Raw genomic sequence first — 19,137 nt, forward strand, 5'->3', positions numbered from 1 at the left:
ATGTGTAAAAAACATATTATATATAATACATATATTTCAATATCAAATAAAATTAAAGTTAAGAAGAACAGGAAAAGAAACTACGCTGAGGCTGATATTTGGGCCATTTACCAGGCCTTTTACCTGGTGCGCTGACTGCGATGTAGTTTTTCTTGGGTGAAAAGTCGCCTGTAAATGGCAAAATAACGCATAACAAATGCTAAATGTAAACATCGATTGGAAATGTTTCATTAGTATGTTTATATTCCTACTCACATAAATTGTGTTCTTCCCCATCTGTGTTTACACGGGCTTTGGACCGTTCCCTGAGAACAAAGCGTTCACAGGAAGCCACATTAAGGAGTGACACATCAGCACCTCCCCACCCTCGAACCGAAACTCTGAGTTCGGGGGTGTCTTACCCGTCGTTGTTGATTTGACCTAGTTTTTAACCCTATTTGAACTAAATAAACCACCAATCCAGATATCATCAAGATAAACATTCCGGTTAAATTTCATAAAGATTGGATGAAAACTGTGACCTGTATTGTCTACACAAGGTTTTTCTATCATTTGACCTAGTGACCTAGTTTTTGACCCCAGATGACCCAAATACAATCCCAACCCAGATTTCATCAAAATAAACATTCTCATCGAATTATATATGAAAACTGTGACCTCTATTGCCTACACAACGTTTTTCTATTATTTGACCTAGTGACCTAGTTTTTGACCCCAAATGACCCAAATACAATCCAACCCAGATTTCATCAAGATAACATTCTGACTTAATTTCATACATATTTGATGAAAACATGTTGACATATTAGTTGTAAATATATGTGTTTAGACGATGTACAATGTGCAAGTCTTGAATAAAAAAGTCTGTCTGTCTGTCTGTCTGTTTGTCTGTCTGTGACCTCTATTGTTTACACAAGGTTGTTCTATTATTTGACCTAGTTACCTAGTTTTTGACCTAGTGACCTAGTTTTTTACCAGACAACCCTAAAACAATCCCAATCCAGATTTCATCAAGATAAACATTTTGACCAAATTTTATAAAGACTGGATTGAAACTGTGACCTCTACTGTTCACACAAACTGTTGAGAGACGCACGCATGGACGCCAGACAACAAACAATCACATACAGTACAGGCAACGTGTACTTTGACAAACGCCACTCGTTGCGGTGTTCATTTTACGGTGTTCGCTTAAACAGATAAAAGTGTGATAGAAACGCAAAAATCACAACATTCGCCATATCTCTAAACTATCAAATGAATTTCTGCATGTTTCTATTTAAAGATTTGATGTAATAAGCGCCCAATCAGAACAGGTGTATTGCAACATTCGTAAATCACCTGACGCCTAGTGTGCGCGTTGTGTAGAGTTCATGTTCTGTTACAAATTGTAGCCACAAATAAATACATGTATATATGCCCATGATATTTTCATTTTCTTTGTTCTGAACCATAAAAAGCGCGCAAAAATTGGCATGGGTGTATTTATTTTTGACACAAAATCTTTGTAGCGCAGACAACATTGGGATCTTTTAATTTCGATTTAAAGTTTCGTAGTGAATTTCTTCCTAAGAACCGGGGTAGCTTGCGAATTATTTGGAATTGACATTTCATCTGATTAAAATAAAAATCAAACACGCTGTAACACGCTATATTTAGATTTCATGCAACATGTACAAGTCATTTTCTGGAAATCGGGAAAAATGAAACCCGATTTTGTGAAAACAAAAAGGGCAATTGCATTGATTAACACCATAAAAGTTAATAGTATTGATTATCTAAACGCTTAGTTTCAGTTTCCGACTTAACGTACTGCCCGAGTTTAAGTACACATAAAAAATGTGCACATAATATCAACATGTACATAAAGTATATGATTTTATTTTGTACATGTACATTTAAAACGTGTGAATGACTCTCACAGACAGGTGTTTACGGTGGCTGCGCAGCATCGCGGTGATCACGGGTGTTCCCGTTTACGATAGCGTGCAATCGCGGCAATTTCAGGTGTTCGCTGAACACCGCGGTCAGTAGTGTGTCCGCCCCCCCCCCCCAAAATGTCACCCATTGGGACAATTGAACACCGTGGACACGCGTTTTTGTCAAAGTACATATTGCCTGTACTGTGAGCTCACCATGTAACTTTGTTACAGGTAAGCTAAAAATAGAGTAAATCAGGTCCGTGAAGCAAAGTTTACATGTAATTTTATAGGGAGGGCTACCATCCCGAAACCCAAAATACTGTCACACTTTTTATTTTAGCTTCATAGGCGCATCTGATTATTACAATTTTTCGGCCACAACTTTTTCAGCCATTTTTACTCTTTGTCCGAAAGTAGACTGTTACCCGCTTATTGATTGGATGACCAAAGTAATAATTAACCAAATCGCGCGTTGTTATTTCAGGTAAAGATAAAACATTGACCTTTCTGTATCAAATAGTCAGAGTACAGGGCACTCTACTATCTATGGCTATATATTAAAGAATTAAATCAAATTTAGTAGGATTGGCATGGTAATCAAATCGATGCATTTAATTATAGTTATAACTCGTATTAGCTGCTCAGTGGCAGGGGTATCAACAGGCGCCATCCGATTCAATGTTCCTAGGCTCGGCTTATATCACCTTATCGGGCTTTTTCTCCCATTTGTAGTTTAAAAATCCGAGTGTCACTTGTGTTCGGAGGCACAGCACTTAAAAAAAAATTCGAGTGTCACATGTGTTCGGACGCACAGCACTTTAAAAAAAATCCGAGTGTCACATGTGTTCGGAGGCACAGCACTTTAAAAAAATCCGAGTGTCACGTGTGTTCGGAGGCACAGCACTACAAAAAATCCGAGTGTCACTTGTGTTCGGAGGCACAGCACTACTATTTACGTAAAACATTAAATAACATTGACAAAAAAGATGATTTCTCCATTGCAACACAGACGCTCTATGCATTTAATACATAAAGTGCCTCGCCGATGATGCTAACGGTGCGTGCATAAAAATCGCACTCCGTTAAAAACGTTGATGTGGCTAAAAAACGTTCCTCCAGTACAGTTTAAATTTTATCGCGATTTTTTTTATTTTGGCTTTTAATTTTGAATATAATGATGTAGGGTCGCAGCAAAATAATAGGCCCCGTTGGGGAACCGTAACCACAACATTATTTTGAACCCCGTTGATGCTGCACCCTGTAAATGTTATTAGCAATTTAACAATTGCTCAGTTATACAATTTTATTTCACGGTCAAAGAATTATTCCATTTCTGATATTGCTTGCAAATGCTATTTTACTTAAAATTAAGAATATCAACTGACAAAAGCCTTAAAAACAAGAATATCAGTGAAACTGATGGATGCTCCCCGATGACGGGCTTTGTCAATCTATGTGTTAAAAACCACCTAAAAAAACTATTATAAGCCTTGGTGACCTTGACCCTAGTGACCTCATCAAAAGGTAGAGGTCCATGCAAGGTACCTACATGCCAAATATGAAAGAGATCAGTAAAGAATTGAAGGTGCTATGAGAAACTGTTACAAACGTGTGACAGAAGAATCTATTATTAGCCTCAATGACCTTAACCCCAATGACCTCAAACCTATTCATAAGGTAGAGGTCCATGCAATGTACCTTCATGCCAAATATGAAAGAGATCTGTTAAGAAACTGTAACAAAAGAGTGACAGAAAAATCTATTATAAGCCTCAGTGACCTTGACCCCAGTAACTTCAAACCTAATCAAAGGTAGAGGTCCATGCAAGGTACATACGTGCCAAATATGAAGGAGATCGGTTAGTTATTGAAGGTGCTATGACAAACTGTAAAAAAAGTGAGACATTAGAATCTATTATTAGCCTCAGTGACATTGACCCCATTGACCTCAAACCTCATCATAAGGTAGAGGTCCATGCAAGGTATTTACATGCCAAATAAGACAGACACACAGATTGTTTTATTGACGTAAACTTTACAGTTTTTTTGTCATTTACAAAATAGTTATACAAAGCATTAAGTCAATGTGAGAACAAATAAGAATATTTAAACATCATATTGATCGCGTAAAGATCATCTAACACTGTATTATGTGAATTGGGAATAAGACATCAATTTGGGAATAAATTGTGTTTTATCAAAAGTGCATAATATGCAGTTTTATATGTTGCATTTTTTTAGTTTTACAAATTATACTTAAAACATATACTTGCATATATAATAGCATCATTAAAATTGATTATACTTCAAAACTGGATTTCTTATTAATAAAAAAAAAGAAACTCATGAAATGATACTGTGTCCATGCCGCGCATGCACACGGTTTCAAAATACACTTTAAATGATACAAATTCAATCACTGTTAATGAAAGTCATGGAAAATTGCTTATTAAGCTTAAATTATAGATAATGTATTACAAAATATATGTAGATCATGAAATGAATAGTTTTGTTTGAGAAAATCACCAAAATGATGTCCATTCGCAGTTTGATGTCTTATTCCAAATTCACATAATACAGTGTTATATTCATACATACATGTACATGAATTTAATAAAGAAGTTGAACATAATAAAGATTTGTTTTACAAGTATTAATAATAAAAAATAAATAAATGTATTCATGTTTCGCCAGATTAACATATACTGATGATGAAAACAATTATTTGTTATTAACTTTCATAGAAATATTGGAAATATAAGAAAGAGATTGGTTAAGTTTTAAAGGTGCTATGAGAAAATGTAACAAAAGTGTGACAGAAGGAAGGACAAACTGGCAACTATATGCTCCGCCGAAATTTTATTTCGGAGAGCATAAAAACTAATTACTAGAGAACATTATATTTACAAAACACAACAACATTAATCTAACAGTATTTACAATTTTACATGCAATAATATATTAATAATTAATATCCAATGCTAACACAAACCTTTAAACATCATGTATATTTACATAACAAACAACATTAATTTTACAGTATTTACATGCACAAAAACCCAATGAAACATGTATATATTTACATAACACACAACATAAACTTTCATGTAACTCATCACCCTTCAATCCCATGAAGATGCTTTTCCGTTATCCAGCATATATTGAGAGTAAAGTAAGATTGAAATCATGGGTCGGAGTGGGCCGACAAGATACAGGTTATTAGTAGTCTATTTATGTTTTGATACAAATTTCCTATGTTTATTCCGACAACCTTTTTATTGGGATTATATTTTTTATGCTTGACATGTTTGTAGATATTTTGTTTTTTGTTTATTTGTTAAATAGATTTGACGATGGTAATTTCAGATTTATGTAAAAATTGTCGATTTTATGTGCCTTTCAACAGATGCAGCCAGAGCAGGGCGAATAGACAAGAAGCCGATGACGCTGCGTCGAGGGACCTGTCATCTATGCCCTGCTCGGCGACACCTCTCGTGGCTATTGTTGATGGGTCAGAGTGGGCTGACAAGATACAGGTTATAAGTAGTCTATTTATATTTTGATACAAATTTCCTATGTTTATTCCGACAACCTTTTTATTGGGATTATATTTTTTATGCTTGACATGTTTGTAGATATTTTGTTTTTTGTTTATTTGTTAAATAGATTTGACGATGGTAATTTCAGATTTATGTAAAAATTGTTGATTTTATGTGCCTTTCAACAGATGCAGCCAGAGCAGGGCGAATAGACAAGAAGCCGATGCCGCTGCGTCGAGGGACCTGTCATCTATGCCCTGCTCGGCGACACCTCTCGTGGCTATTGTTGATGGGTCAGAGTGGGCTGACAAGATACAGGTTATAAGTAGTCTATTTATATTTTGATACAAATTTCCTATGTTTATTCCGACAACCTTTTTATTGGGATTATATTTTTTATGCTTGACATGTTTGTAGATATTTTGTTTTTTGTTTATTTGTTAAATAGATTTGACGATGGTAATTTAAGATTTATGTAAAAATTGTCGATTTTATGTGCCTTTCAACAGATGCAGCCAGAGCAGGGCGAATAGACAAGAAGCCGATGACGCTGCGTCGAGGGACCTGTCATCTATGCCCTGCTCAGCGACACCTCTCGTGGCTATTGTTGATGGGTCAGAGTGGGCTGACAAGATACAGGTTATTATTTATATTTTGATACAAATTTTCTATGTTTATTCCGACAACCTTTTTATTGGGATTATATTTGTTTGACGTGTTTGTAGATGTTTTGTTTTTTGTTTATATGTTAAATAGATTTGACGAAGATGATTCATCCATTGCGTCGCAGGCTCTCTTTGCATTTAATACGTAAATCTCTGATATGATGGTGAACATGATTTTGTCTGTAATATCAGATTTATGTAAACAAAATTGATTATATGTGCCTAGCAGTTGTATGTTAGGTGCCTACATACATGCATGTACTCATGTTTTCTGAATATAATTTGTTCCATTAGAGACATGGTATTTATTTCCCAGATGTAATTTTAAGTTATAAATGCAATTGTCGTTCATAGATTAAAACAATGGCACATTCTTCAAGTGGTGTTCTCACTGTATTTATGGAAAAATTTTGTTGTTCTGTTTCCTCTAAATTTCCGTGGCACAATTGAACACGCTCATCACTGTAAAAAATATAGTGATTATTATCAACACACCCAACAGTAGTGTAGTGTTGGTGGTGATGATTGACAGACGCTTTGAACTCATAGGTCTCGTTGTTAATAAAAATGTTATTATCAAGAGAGATTCTCTTTTGTGCACTACGATGAATATTTATTATCAGGAGACTGGGCGGTCTGACCAATTCACGTTTGACCTCATGTAACTTTTCACCACAATGTTCACAATTAAGCAATTTCTGTTCCATTAGCCATTTGTTAATGCCCTCTTGTATACGTATTTGTGCTTCTTCTATATCTACAAGATTGATTAAGATTCTTTGGGATCGGAATTGTTCTTTGATTTTTGAGGAACTGCAACTTTGACATGTTTTTGTAGTTTTGACAGTTCCCTTGTGAATTTGGCAATCGTATGTTTGATCAAGACGGTCAAAAAGTTTAACAAGGAACTCATCCGCATCGTGTTCTATTCCTAGGCGCCAACCAGGGAGCAGGGACTCTGTTAGTTTTATAATTGGCATTTTAGGGAGATCCCTTAGGGGTAAATTGTGATGCCAATAGGCACGATTTACAACCTCATTCAGTGCACAAAGAGGACAAATCTCATTTTGAAGGTGGTAACCAGAGCATTGCTGGTGCAAGTATTGACACTCCCTTAAGAAGGCATCAAAACTTCTGGTATGGCAAAGAGCTATAATTGGGGCATTCAAAAAGCACACATTATTTCCACTGTTTTGCAAACCTTTAAATGTTTGTCTGGAAATATCAGGTCGAGTTTTTAGGGACAGCAAATTTTCATTAGGTATGGGATCAAGAGGTGACAATTTTTGTTTTGGGGTTGGTAATTTCCTTTTCTTAATGTCACATGATGGGCCTCCTAGAGATAACTTATCGTCAAATTGTCTTTTTAAAACCTTTGGTTTAACAGATTTGTTCTTTTGGTAATTAGTCAAGGTTTCATAATCCTCTTGACTTATGTGTGGTGCTGCTTCAGCTACCAGATATTCCTGGGTTTCGATCAACTTTTCAAGCACTCTCATAATAACATTTGTATCGGTGTCTATAAACATAAGTTGCACGATGCGAATCAGTTCCTCTTTGTCCTTTTTGATACTTAACCTTTTTGCAAAAGCTTTATCTATGATACTGTCTGCCAAATCATTATAATGAGTAGTCCAAAATAGGTCGCCACAGTTTTTATGTCGGTACATGCGTTCAGACTTAACTTTTACGGCTTCTTCAAATGCTTGTGCATCAAGAACATTTTCCTTAAGCCTTTGTACTTTAAGGTCCATGTAATTTGGAAAAGTACGTATATGAAGATGGGCGGGACTTCTAACCCTAGAAATGGCAACCAGGAATATGCCAGGCACATGAAACCAGCCATCCAGATCAACTTCAGCCAATGGGAAATTAGCTCCTTGTCCTTTAAAACTTGTTGCTGCATCTCCTCCTTCGAGTGGCAAGGCGATTCTAATCATGGGTATGTTTGACTTTGTCTTCCCAGCTTTTTGTTTGTAACTTTCAACAGGAGGAATTGGGACATAATTTTCGCATCCTGGTAATCTTAAAATATTTGGGCCCGAGTAATTGGAAGCTTGTATTACCATAAAATCAGGCATTTCTGGTGGGTTACTAGGACCCTGAAACTTACAGGTCATGTGTACGCCTGAAGGAAACTCATCAACAGTATCCTTACAATAAGGAACATCATCAACAGAAAGCAATACACTCTTTGGGGGAATCTGCTGTACTTTTCCACATGTATCGATTGGTTTTGTAGTAATGCAGTCCTGTAATTCTCCTGTTTTCAAATCTGCACTAGTTAAAGAAGCAACAATGCTGTCCCTGTTATATATTGGTCCCACCAAAGTATGTAATGATCCATTGTAGAGACCTATACTTGGAGCAATGTTACGTAAGAGCATGACTCTCATTCCCCTGCATGCGTGCCAGCTGGGTGGGGCACCTTCAAATTCTTTTGCAGACATTGCTCTCAGCTTGTTTTCTTTTGCTGCTGGACGATGTATTGAGTCTATTCGCATTATCGGATTTCCTGTTATTTTGTGATGTCTGAGAAGAGCTTTTGCGTTTTCAGACTCAACAGTTGACCTATTTTCATGGTTTTTTGAATGAAAATGATACCCATGGATGATATGTGCACTGTTCCACTTCCCGTCCATCTTCATATCACGTTCTGTTGCACAGTTTTTTCTAAGGAAAAGCATTTCTTTTTCCCTGCATTTTTTACCATACCTCATATTGACAAGCACTTTTCCAGTGAAACATTGACTAATGGGATCAACATCTGTTCTTTTGACTTCAGTCAAAAACACAGCATCAAATTGGCCCAGCATCAGATCTTTCCGACAAGCAGTAATATCATCTGATAAAAGACGATCTTTAGGCGATGTTGACGATTGCCATTTGTCATAGTTTGGAATTGTTTGTAACGGTGGAAATTTGAAGACCTGTCTAAACCTTATCAAACCATTAATAGAAAGGGAACTGCATTTTTTGTTTTCATGCGTGTAAGAACGAGCGCTCCAGAGAGGTTCAGCTGCAATCGGAAGAATCTGTGCTGGGTCCCCAATAAGAACAATGCCAATATTGTCGAGATCAATGTTGCACTGAATCAGTCGTTCAGTTACAAAGGCAAACATCTCTCGTGACAGCATGGAAAACTCATCAACAATGAGGAGAAAGAATTTTTTGGGGTCAAAATTGAGCATAAGTCTGGAATATGTGGCAGATGTTTCTTCCAGACGCAAATCTTTTTCATTTAGATGGACAGGTATACAAAAAAGTCGATGCAAAGTCTCTGACTTGAAGTACATCTGACTTGATGCAGCTCCTGTGGGAGCTGCAAGTTTGATTCTGTCTGTCCAAGTGCTTACCTGTGCATCTGAATCAGGGTTAGATTGTAAGAGGCTTATTACACTGCTTATGATGCATTTTAGTGTCCAGCTTTTTCCAGTACCTGGATTGCCCATTAGAATGAGACGCAAGGGGTTTGGGGGAGGTGCTTGTTTATTTGTTTCCCAATTTAATCTAATTTTAACATAATCAACAACAATGTCATGAGCCATCTTTTGTTTATCATTTAATGAAGATGCTTCAAATGAATTACTTGACAAAACTCCTTGCGTGTTTGTGAGATTTGAAATATGAGCATGTATTTCAGCCATAGAAGGTATAACATTCTCTCCTAGCCAGCTTTTCATAAAATCAACACCTTCAGGATTAGCTAAAATGTCAGAATCACTGAAACATGGCTTGGAATCTATGCCCTGCTGCGGGGCAGACCGCAAACGATCAACTGGGTTTTGATAAAATTGTTCATTTCCGGGGCGTGCTATCGGTTTTGAAGCGGAATCGTATTCACTGCTTTTAATTTTGCTAAGATTAGTGTCATCAGTTGCATCTACTGCACAAGCTTGCTGGTTTTCTTCGAGATCTTCGTCTGAGGATGAATCTGAATCAGAGTTGTTGTTTCGAGGAAGATGGTGATGTTTCCAAAATTTGTATGCCCATGGTGGAAGTCCATTACCATCAAGAAATGTTTGATTGAATAGATCAATCCAAGCTTTCTTTAAAGATTCTGCATCTTCAGCAATTGGTGAGAAGTCAGTAGTTTTGTGGCAAGGAATCTTCCAAAGGCAGAGTGTTCTACAATAGTGCCAATATTGTTTTCCACGGGGATTTGCCATTCTTATACCATGGCAAGGTATGAGCTTTAATGCATTCAATCTGCCATTTCTTGCAGTACTTCTTCTTTTAAATTGTAAGAATCTTGCACCATCATTGGGTTTAATTTCTTTAACATCAAACAAGTCACAAAACTGATGTAGACACATGTTGCATTGTATCTCTGCCTTCAGTTTTGGCGACTCTTTGCCACATTCGATGAAAACAGCTGTTGTGCCATGTCGCCCATCAAATTGTTTAATGAGAGGTGGGAGAATGTAATCTTCGCCATCTTTTTTATCATAGTCAGTTCTCAGCAGAGACAAACCAGATACACTGCAACTTTTGATGTTAACATTTGAAAGAACATGTGGGATATTTTGATTGAGGTGAGTTGCCTGAAAGATAGATGTTGTGCCAGCAATTGCATGGCTATTGTACATTTTTTGAACAGCACCTTGATTTATTGGTTCACCATCTTGCAACTTCTCCATTGCAGTGATGAGCACTTCATTAGATGTTTTAGTGGGAATTGCATCTTTAAAGGCATATTTAGTTACATATTCTGTAGCAGAGTCACCAGTATCTGAAAAGAACTCAAGATTTAAGTCCTGCACCCCATTTTCTTTATTTTGGCAACAACTGACCTCTATTACTGGAGGTTTTCTGAGAAACTCTGGCACAACAGCTTTGTCATCAGCATTGCTAAGAAAATGCAGAATCTCAAAAGGATCATGACCATTAAACCATTTGTCGTTACATTCAAACTGAAGTTGAAAAATTTTCTTATTGTGTTTGTCAGGCTCAATGGTTGGTACTTTATTCATTGGTTGCGGTTTTCGCCTTTTACAGGTAATAACCTCTGTGGACTGTTTATTCCCAGTTTCCTTGCATGTTGATTGCTTTTTCTTAACCACTGCACATTTATCTGTCTTGGAAGGCTGATCGTTTATTCCTGTATGACCTAAGTGGCGACATGTTCCATTGGCAACAGTCACATATATTGTGTCCAATGTTGAAAAATCACCGGTTGTGAGGGCATTGTCTATCACACTTGCCATGTTCAGTCTGCAGATGGCGGAGGTCCTTTCATAGATGAAATCAAATGTTTTGTTTTTACCATCTGCTAGTAGACCTGCATTCCAGTTGGTGTAGAATGGTCGCATATATTCAATGTAATCCTTCCTAGCATGATCCCAACAGTCGAGTACCCTAGTACGGATAGTGTCCTGAACAAGAGGATTGTTGAGATCTTGGCCAGTATTTAAACATTCGTCTTTGGCACTCTGAAGGCAGTTTTGTATATTTAGTTTCAAGCTGTCCATGTGCTGACTGAATTCACGACTAAAATACAGCCTATGAGCATGTGGATTGGCATTTGCACCCCATTCAAACCGTGTAAAATAGGCATCACCATCATATCTGATTCTAGATAAAAACGTTGTGTCCAGCTCTGCCATCAATGCGCACATAAACGATACGATGCTTGGATACTGTAGTACGTTTCTTCGCCGACCTTCCAAAAATTCTTGGTCACTCTGGATGGAGAGGGTCTCTGTACCTGGACAGACGTTGTGAATTGCCGGGTGATGGTTATACGGTGGAGCACGAGTCTGGAACAGCATAATTGACATTGGCATTTTGTCTTTTCGCCAAGGAACACTTTCTTCCCAATCCCGTTGAACAGCTATTGCATCATCCCTTGACCTTTTCCAGAATGGAGCTGTATCCGGTATTGAGGACTTGAACATCATTAGGTTTGATACAGTCCAGTCACGAAGCTCTGCATTTTGCATTAAATCCTCTTTTACAGGTATTCCAGTTGTTTCAAAGGCATCACTTTTCAGAGCGAGCTTGGCCTTTCCCTTGCTATGTTCTCGTTTAATCATGCTATGAACTAGAAATTGAAGCTCAGTATTGACCATCGCTCGTTTTTGTGCGCATACCCAATACAGGTAAGCAAATTTGTAGCTGCCTGATTTATTTTTAATGCTACGAGGACGTTCTTGGTGTGGACATGCATCACCAGTGAGGAAGACATCCGGGAAAGCCATTTGTAGGTATCCTTGTGTATCCTCAGCAACAGGGTTCTGACGGTCCACATCTGGTGCTGAGATCCTTTGTAACACTGTGTTTTGCATTCCATTCTTGAGAATTTGCTCTGGGTTTTCAGACAAGTTAGAAACTCCACCCTGTGCAACACTACCTGAATCTCCTTCATCATTGCTGCTCTCCCTTAGGAGAAGTTCTACTTCTTCACAACATAGGTAGGTTAGGTTTTTTAATTCATCTTCAGGTAATAATACCTGTTCAATGTTTTTTTGTGATGCATTTGAAACATCTGTGCTAGGATTGAGCCATTTCCTCTGAACACCGTACAAGACAACATCAGTGAGTGTTATTTTTATGGTTTCATTTGGATCTTCATCATGGTTAAGTTTGTCATTAGTTTGACTCTCTAGTATGAACTTTGCTAGATCGTTCCATATTAGATTTGCAATTTGTTCCATGTTAAGGCAGCTGGATGTGGCTTTTTGATTTTCAATTAGAATCGCATCTTTTATGCCACTTCCGATAATAAAACCAGAGTTTATCCATTCAGAGAACAGCTGAATAGTTAATCTTTTAGAAGCACGCTCATGGATCAGCTCAACATTGATTTTTCTTAAACCATTTGGGTAAACAGCTGTGCTTGTATCTGATAGCTGACTTGCTAGATTCTCCATGGCAGCTACTGTAAAAGGTGTATGAACCTTATCACAGTACCTGTAAAATGGTCTTTTGGTACCATATACAGGACAAGTCACTTCACGCTCCATAAGCTCTTTTGCATGAACAATCTTTGCCATATTAATTTTAGCTTCATTAATGCTCCCATCTTCTTGCTTAGAGACCATGATAACAAATGGTAACTTTTGGAAAGTGTGCCATGGAAGAGCTTTAGTTTTGACTGGTTCTTTTATCGCAAAAGATATTGATCCATATCTGGAGAATGGGATATTATTAGTTCGAGAACGCAATATAACTATTACAGCATGGATCGGTGACAGAACAAGTTTTTCAGCCTGAGATAAAGTGTCCATGAACATTTCATGCTGATATGAGGCCTCATCTTGAAAAACATCAAGAGCCATCAGATTTTCAGGACCGTAAGGGTTTATATTTGAAATATTGTCATCAATAGATTGCTGACTATCAACAGTGGTTCCCTGAGAACTCTCTTCACCAGCAGACTTTTTGTGCAGCAATGTTACAATTCCATCATCAATTTTACAAAATTTTGAACAATTTGTACATACCCCTGTTACTGTTTCATCATTATAAACTCTAGCACTCGAAAATGCTGAGTCGAGAGTGACACTAGACCCTGCTAAGACCTGAGACTGCTTTAAAGCTTGCAGAAGAAAAGAGTTTGACATTGGAATCTGTTGGCCAGCTTCAGGGACGTTTATACAATTAGCTGCATCTGCTTCAAAGCCAGGTGAACACATTCCACATTGAGAGCAATGGATCATCTTCATGGCACCATATGTTGCATGGAGATCACGAATTCCACTTAGATTTAGGACAGTGTGCTGAGCAGATGGGTCTTCAGATGACAGCTCGCTATGATCTAACCATGATTGACAAACAAGAGCTTCGCGTGGTTTCATTATATTAAGCTTTCCTTTTTTCAAAGTAGGTATTTCTTTACAAGACTTAAATCGACCAGTAGTCAAAGATTGTACAAACTTCACACATGCCGAAGGCAGAGACTGAGTGTATACTGCCTTGCCTTTGATAATGTCAAATTCTTGACTCGTGCATGCATATTTTGCCATTATCTGAACATGTTCAACACCTGCACTAACTTCGCTTATTGTTTTCAACACAAAAGCAACTGGTGTAAGCTTTGACTCATGCAGACTGTTGTATGCTACCCATAGTTGTGGACTTGGTTCAGAACATGGAAGAGGAATAATGTCATTTTCCTCATCACATGAAGTGCCATGAAGCAGATTGCAGGAGAATTGTACTTGTTTATGAAGGTTACCATATACATATGAGCCCAAGACAAACTTTTCAGCTGCTCTCTTTCCTAACCATCGGACTTTGCTGCAAAGATTGCATTTTCTAAGGTAAAATTCGCTTGTGTCTGCTTCTGTTGGTTCTAATACATTTTGTAAAGGCAAGTCCGAGTCTGTCTTAAGTTCCTGTTTTGCCTTAGAAGAGGCAGATGTAAATTTGACATCAAAGTTGATCCTTTCATTATTTAGACGATCCTCATTACATTGAGGCCCAGCAAAGTTCTCTAACAACTTCTCGTGTCTTGAATAATTGTGGATAATTTCTGAATGAACGTCCTTTAATATTTCCTCATAGTCTGTGCAACTTATGAGTCGTGTAGTTGGGTCTACCAAATATTCAGCCTTTACATTTTCTCCATATCTTTTTGCAACTAGCTGCAAGAAAGTTGTTTTTCTGTAGAATTTTATTGTGCCCTTTCCATAATAATGAAGGCGCTCTAAATTGCAAGCATCTTCATGGGATTGTGGTCCACGATTTGGCTCTAAGCCTTCATCTCTACAAGCTTTTGAATATTTAGTGTAATAAAGATTTACTTCGTGTAGAAGTGAAAGAAATTGACCCTCATTCGTCAGCATTGAGTTTATTGGTAAATTTTTTTGATTTGCAATGGCCTTCAAACGAATCCATGAATACCAACGGAAAGCGAGGGATGATTTTTCAGTACTTGGTATTCCTCTTGTTAACATGCTATCAAGTCGAATTGAATTACTGATATCTGAGCCTTGAATGGTATACTTTATGATGCAGTTTCTTGCATTTTTATACTCCCAGGGTCCAAAAACAGAATCCTGTAAACCAAACTCAGTTGTAACGGACAAAACATTAATTGGACCAAGAGTAAGCAAATTTTCTAAAGTTAAAATTTGTGTTGTTGTTTTATTTACATTTGTATTAGCATTGGATATTTCTATACTTTCCTGTGTGGTAGACTGAGCAACCATATACTTATCCTTTTTAATCACATCATCTGGTCTTCCTTCCTGCAATATTAAGTATGACAGAAATTATTCACTTCATTTTCTTATCTTGCTGCTCCAAATGAGAGATAAGCTCCGGACAAAAGAAAATGCTGGGATCAAGGCGTTGATGATATATATTTTATTAATTGTCATTTTTGTTACATGCATTTCAATAATACAAATGATTAAATGCTATACATTTCAAATGCTATCCAAAACTTTTTTCAGGTCAAACATGTGTGACTGAAGTTGAAGAATAATTGTGCCATACATGGAACTGGTTTTGTTTATTTCAAACATATTTTCATGAACACATACATAACTTTACAATAAAAATACAGTTATACATGAATAATTCCAATTGCACTCTGTGAGATAAGATTTTAGCAGCATTTAATACTAAGTCTCTTTCCTTTTGAATATACACAAAGCAACCATGCACATCAACACAGAAATGTCAATAATTCATGAACCTATAAGCTAATGCGTAAATGACTGTGAATCTGAAGCGGTTAAAAACCTTCAGGTTCATTGTCCGACAGAACAGCTGAGCCATGGAAACAGCAATAGCCCTGGCTTGCAATAATTAATTTACTGTGAAACCATTATTATTCGTCCGACATTAATTTTCGCCTTTTTCGTCCTTCGACCGATGGACGAATTCAAGATCCTAACGAACAATCATGTCCCATATTTGAAACAAATAAGACTGAATTACCGTAGGCATGAGGCATTTAAATCCAGTGTAATCCACGAATATACACAGGGCTCGAAATTAACACTCGCACACTCGCAAAATTCGAGAAAAAAAGATTGCAAGGTACGTTATAAGCCACTAGTATTTTTGCAAATAAAGAAATAGTGAAAAAAAACGAGTTATATTGCTTAATGCGTTCGAAGGCGTGAACGCTAAACCGTAAGTCAATTTTTTGAACGTCCGAATACCCATATGCGGAGGCGCGCACCTTGTTTGTTGACTGGTATACTTATAATACAGATACACAGATGGTATTGATACAAAGAACATGTAAAGTCGACTATTTACACTCAAGTTAAATCCGGTTTTGACACAAAGGGGTGTTCATTATACAGTGTACTGACAACTGACATTTCCTGTAAAACGCGAATGCAATAAGGCTGTATCGAATGCGTCGACTTCGTTTAGGTATAATAGTGTTGATTAGCGCTAATTGTTAAAAACTTTATTACCCATTGTGTGTATTGTGTTTATCAGGGGTGTTGCAGATTATACAGCCTACACGCGGCGAATCCGAATTAAAGACAATACTATTAAACCCAATTAAAATATGACGATGTGTGATTAACACCTGACTGAAATATATTCTGCGCTTTGTTACAAATTCATAAAGAACATTTTGATTTGTGTTTGGTTGTTTGGTTTTAACTGCATCTACTATTTTTTAGCGTATTACATGTATTACAAACAAATCGGACGTTGTTTTTTTTCCAAACCAGAAATGGACGAATTTAAGAGCGGACGAAATAGTCATTTTTATGAAAAGGGCGAAATTTTGTGCCGACGAAAATAAATGGTTTCACAGTAACAAATAAGCAGTTATTTAACATTAAATTTTAGAAATAGGGGGTAAAATAATAATTAATTTTTAAAATAGGGGGCAAAATAAGAATTTGACCAAATGTTATCTGGAGCTCTGGGTACAAGTGTGTAGCATGTCAGACTCAGGACTTCAATAATTTACTTTTTTTATCAACTCGCAAAAAATTGCGAGTTGTTAAAATTTTAACTCGCATTTCTTTCTTTCCAGCTCGCAATACAAGTTGGTTACAATCAAAGCCCAAGACACGAGACTGATACAGGGCTCAAAATTAACACATGACTCGCAAAATGCGAGTGAAAAATACAGATTGCGAGTTAAGTTTGAAGCCACTAAAAATTTTTTGCGAGTGAAGAAATAGTGAAAAAAGTTATATTGCTAAATGCGCTCAATGCTTAACCGCAGGTCAATTAATAGAACGTCCGAATACCCATATGCGGAAGCTCGCACCTTGTATGTAGACTGGTATACTTATAGTACATATATGCGGATGGTATTGGTATAAAGATGATGAAACAGTCGATTATCCACACATGTTCACTATAAGAGACAAAAAACCTGAACAGTCAAGCGAAAAATAACTAGTTTCTTTTTGCCCACAGATTGAAATAACAATACGAAATATAAAGCAAAGTTAACAGTTGAGTTGAGAGAAAAAAAAACAGAAATTAAATTCTTCCACAAAAACAGTGAAAAAGTGGGAAAAAGAACTTCATATATAACACCAAAACTTGTGGTTGATGTCATATTTTTTTTAGTTTTAATAGTACTAAACTAATGTCCAAACTTGCTTTTATTTACGTTTAAAGCAAAATTTGCGAGAATGTTTTTTGATTTTGCAAGGGGTATTTAAGCTGCTCGCAATGTTTTGCTAGTAGACAGAAAAGTTAAATTGGAGCCCTGTGATACAAGCACTTGTAACAATAGACTTGTGTAATATTCCTTTTATTATATACAAAATTGAATCATTTATTTTAAAAACAAGAGCCGTCTCCATCGAAGACATATCGTCTACTGAATGTAATAACTAGGGTTACTGACATTTTTTTAATTGTTCAAGAATATATATATATTGTGACATACAGTAAGAGCACTTACATTATTTTTGCATTCAAAATATTTCAGTGTTGAAATTATGATATAACTGCTCCTTTTTTTAAAAATTTATTTAAAAAAAAGACATCAATTTTGAGCTTTGTTTCGTTTTCAAGTGTTATAATTATACTAATCACAAAATTTGAATACGAAAAAAAAATTATTATTTTAATTGAACATTTTTTTGCTTCTCTTGAAAATTTAACAAAATGTCAGTAACGCTACTTTTTACATTCAGAAAATGACTAGTGTTCGTAATCTCAATTTCGAAAATTTAGTAAAAACATTATTTTGACAAAAAAGGTTGACTTAATATTTGAACAGTTAATGAATGTCAACTTAATAAACACAAAAATAGAAACAAGAGGGAAAACATGGCCCTAGACCGCTCACCTGAAAGAGTCATTCATTCAATCTTTACCTAACGTCAAACTTGACCTAGATATTGTGCAGACAAACATCATGGTGAAGTTTCATCAGTAATGAACTAAAACTCTGGCGTATGGAGTGTTATTGTTTTTGTACGATTTGACCTGGTGACCTATATTTTCAGTTGACACCCCTTACCAAACATCAAACTTTGCTTAAAAAAAATAAATATTTTGACCAAGATTCATAAAATCTGAAACAAAATTGTGACCTCTATGGAGTGTTTACAAGGATTTTGTATATTATAATGAAAATTTGGACAATCTAAGGGCAATAAGTATAACATTAATTATGTGATTTTGCTCATTATTAAACTTGACTGAGATCTTTCAGCAACTTTCATAAAGAATGCTCGAGAAGTGTGACTGCTAGAGTGTTTACAAACCAAATGTGGACGGACGGCGGACAAAGACCAATCCATAAAACATACCTGAGCAATCAGGTGAGCTAAAAAGTGTGTTTTACCCATCTGAGACATTTTCCAACTTGTCCAAAAAATCAATAAAACCAATGTATTGACTAAATTTAACGATGATTAGGCAAAATATGTGACTTCTATAGTGTTCGATCACAAGGTTTCTCTGCAGTCACATAAGAAAAACTACCCCACCCCCCTGGAGGCCATGTTTTTTTTACTGATCGGGACCATTTGCGAATTCATATCAGATATATATAAAATCAATCTTTTCACCAAGTTTCATGATGATTGGGCAAAAAATGTGACTTCTAGAGTGTTCA

At 36.5% G+C, this 19,137-nt stretch overlaps 1 protein-coding gene across 1 annotated transcript in view; it reads right to left on the bottom strand.

Moving 5' to 3' along the window:
* Positions 1-335: 335 nt before the first annotated feature.
* The window catches only part of LOC127881509 (uncharacterized), a 29,352-nt gene continuing 10,550 nt past the window's right edge, over positions 336-19,137 (bottom strand). Inside the window, exons 3-4 of the mRNA XM_052429424.1 lie at positions 6,025-15,319; positions 336-5,382 (exon numbers count right to left, since the gene is read on the bottom strand). Of these exons, the coding sequence (XP_052285384.1) occupies positions 6,455-15,319 (8,865 nt within the window). The 3' untranslated portion in view covers positions 336-5,382; positions 6,025-6,454. The remainder of the gene's footprint in view (positions 5,383-6,024; positions 15,320-19,137) is intronic.

Source organism: Dreissena polymorpha, chromosome 5 (assembly GCF_020536995.1).
Source record: "Dreissena polymorpha isolate Duluth1 chromosome 5, UMN_Dpol_1.0, whole genome shotgun sequence".
In the NCBI taxonomy this organism is placed as follows: Eukaryota; Metazoa; Mollusca; class Bivalvia; order Myida; family Dreissenidae; genus Dreissena; species Dreissena polymorpha.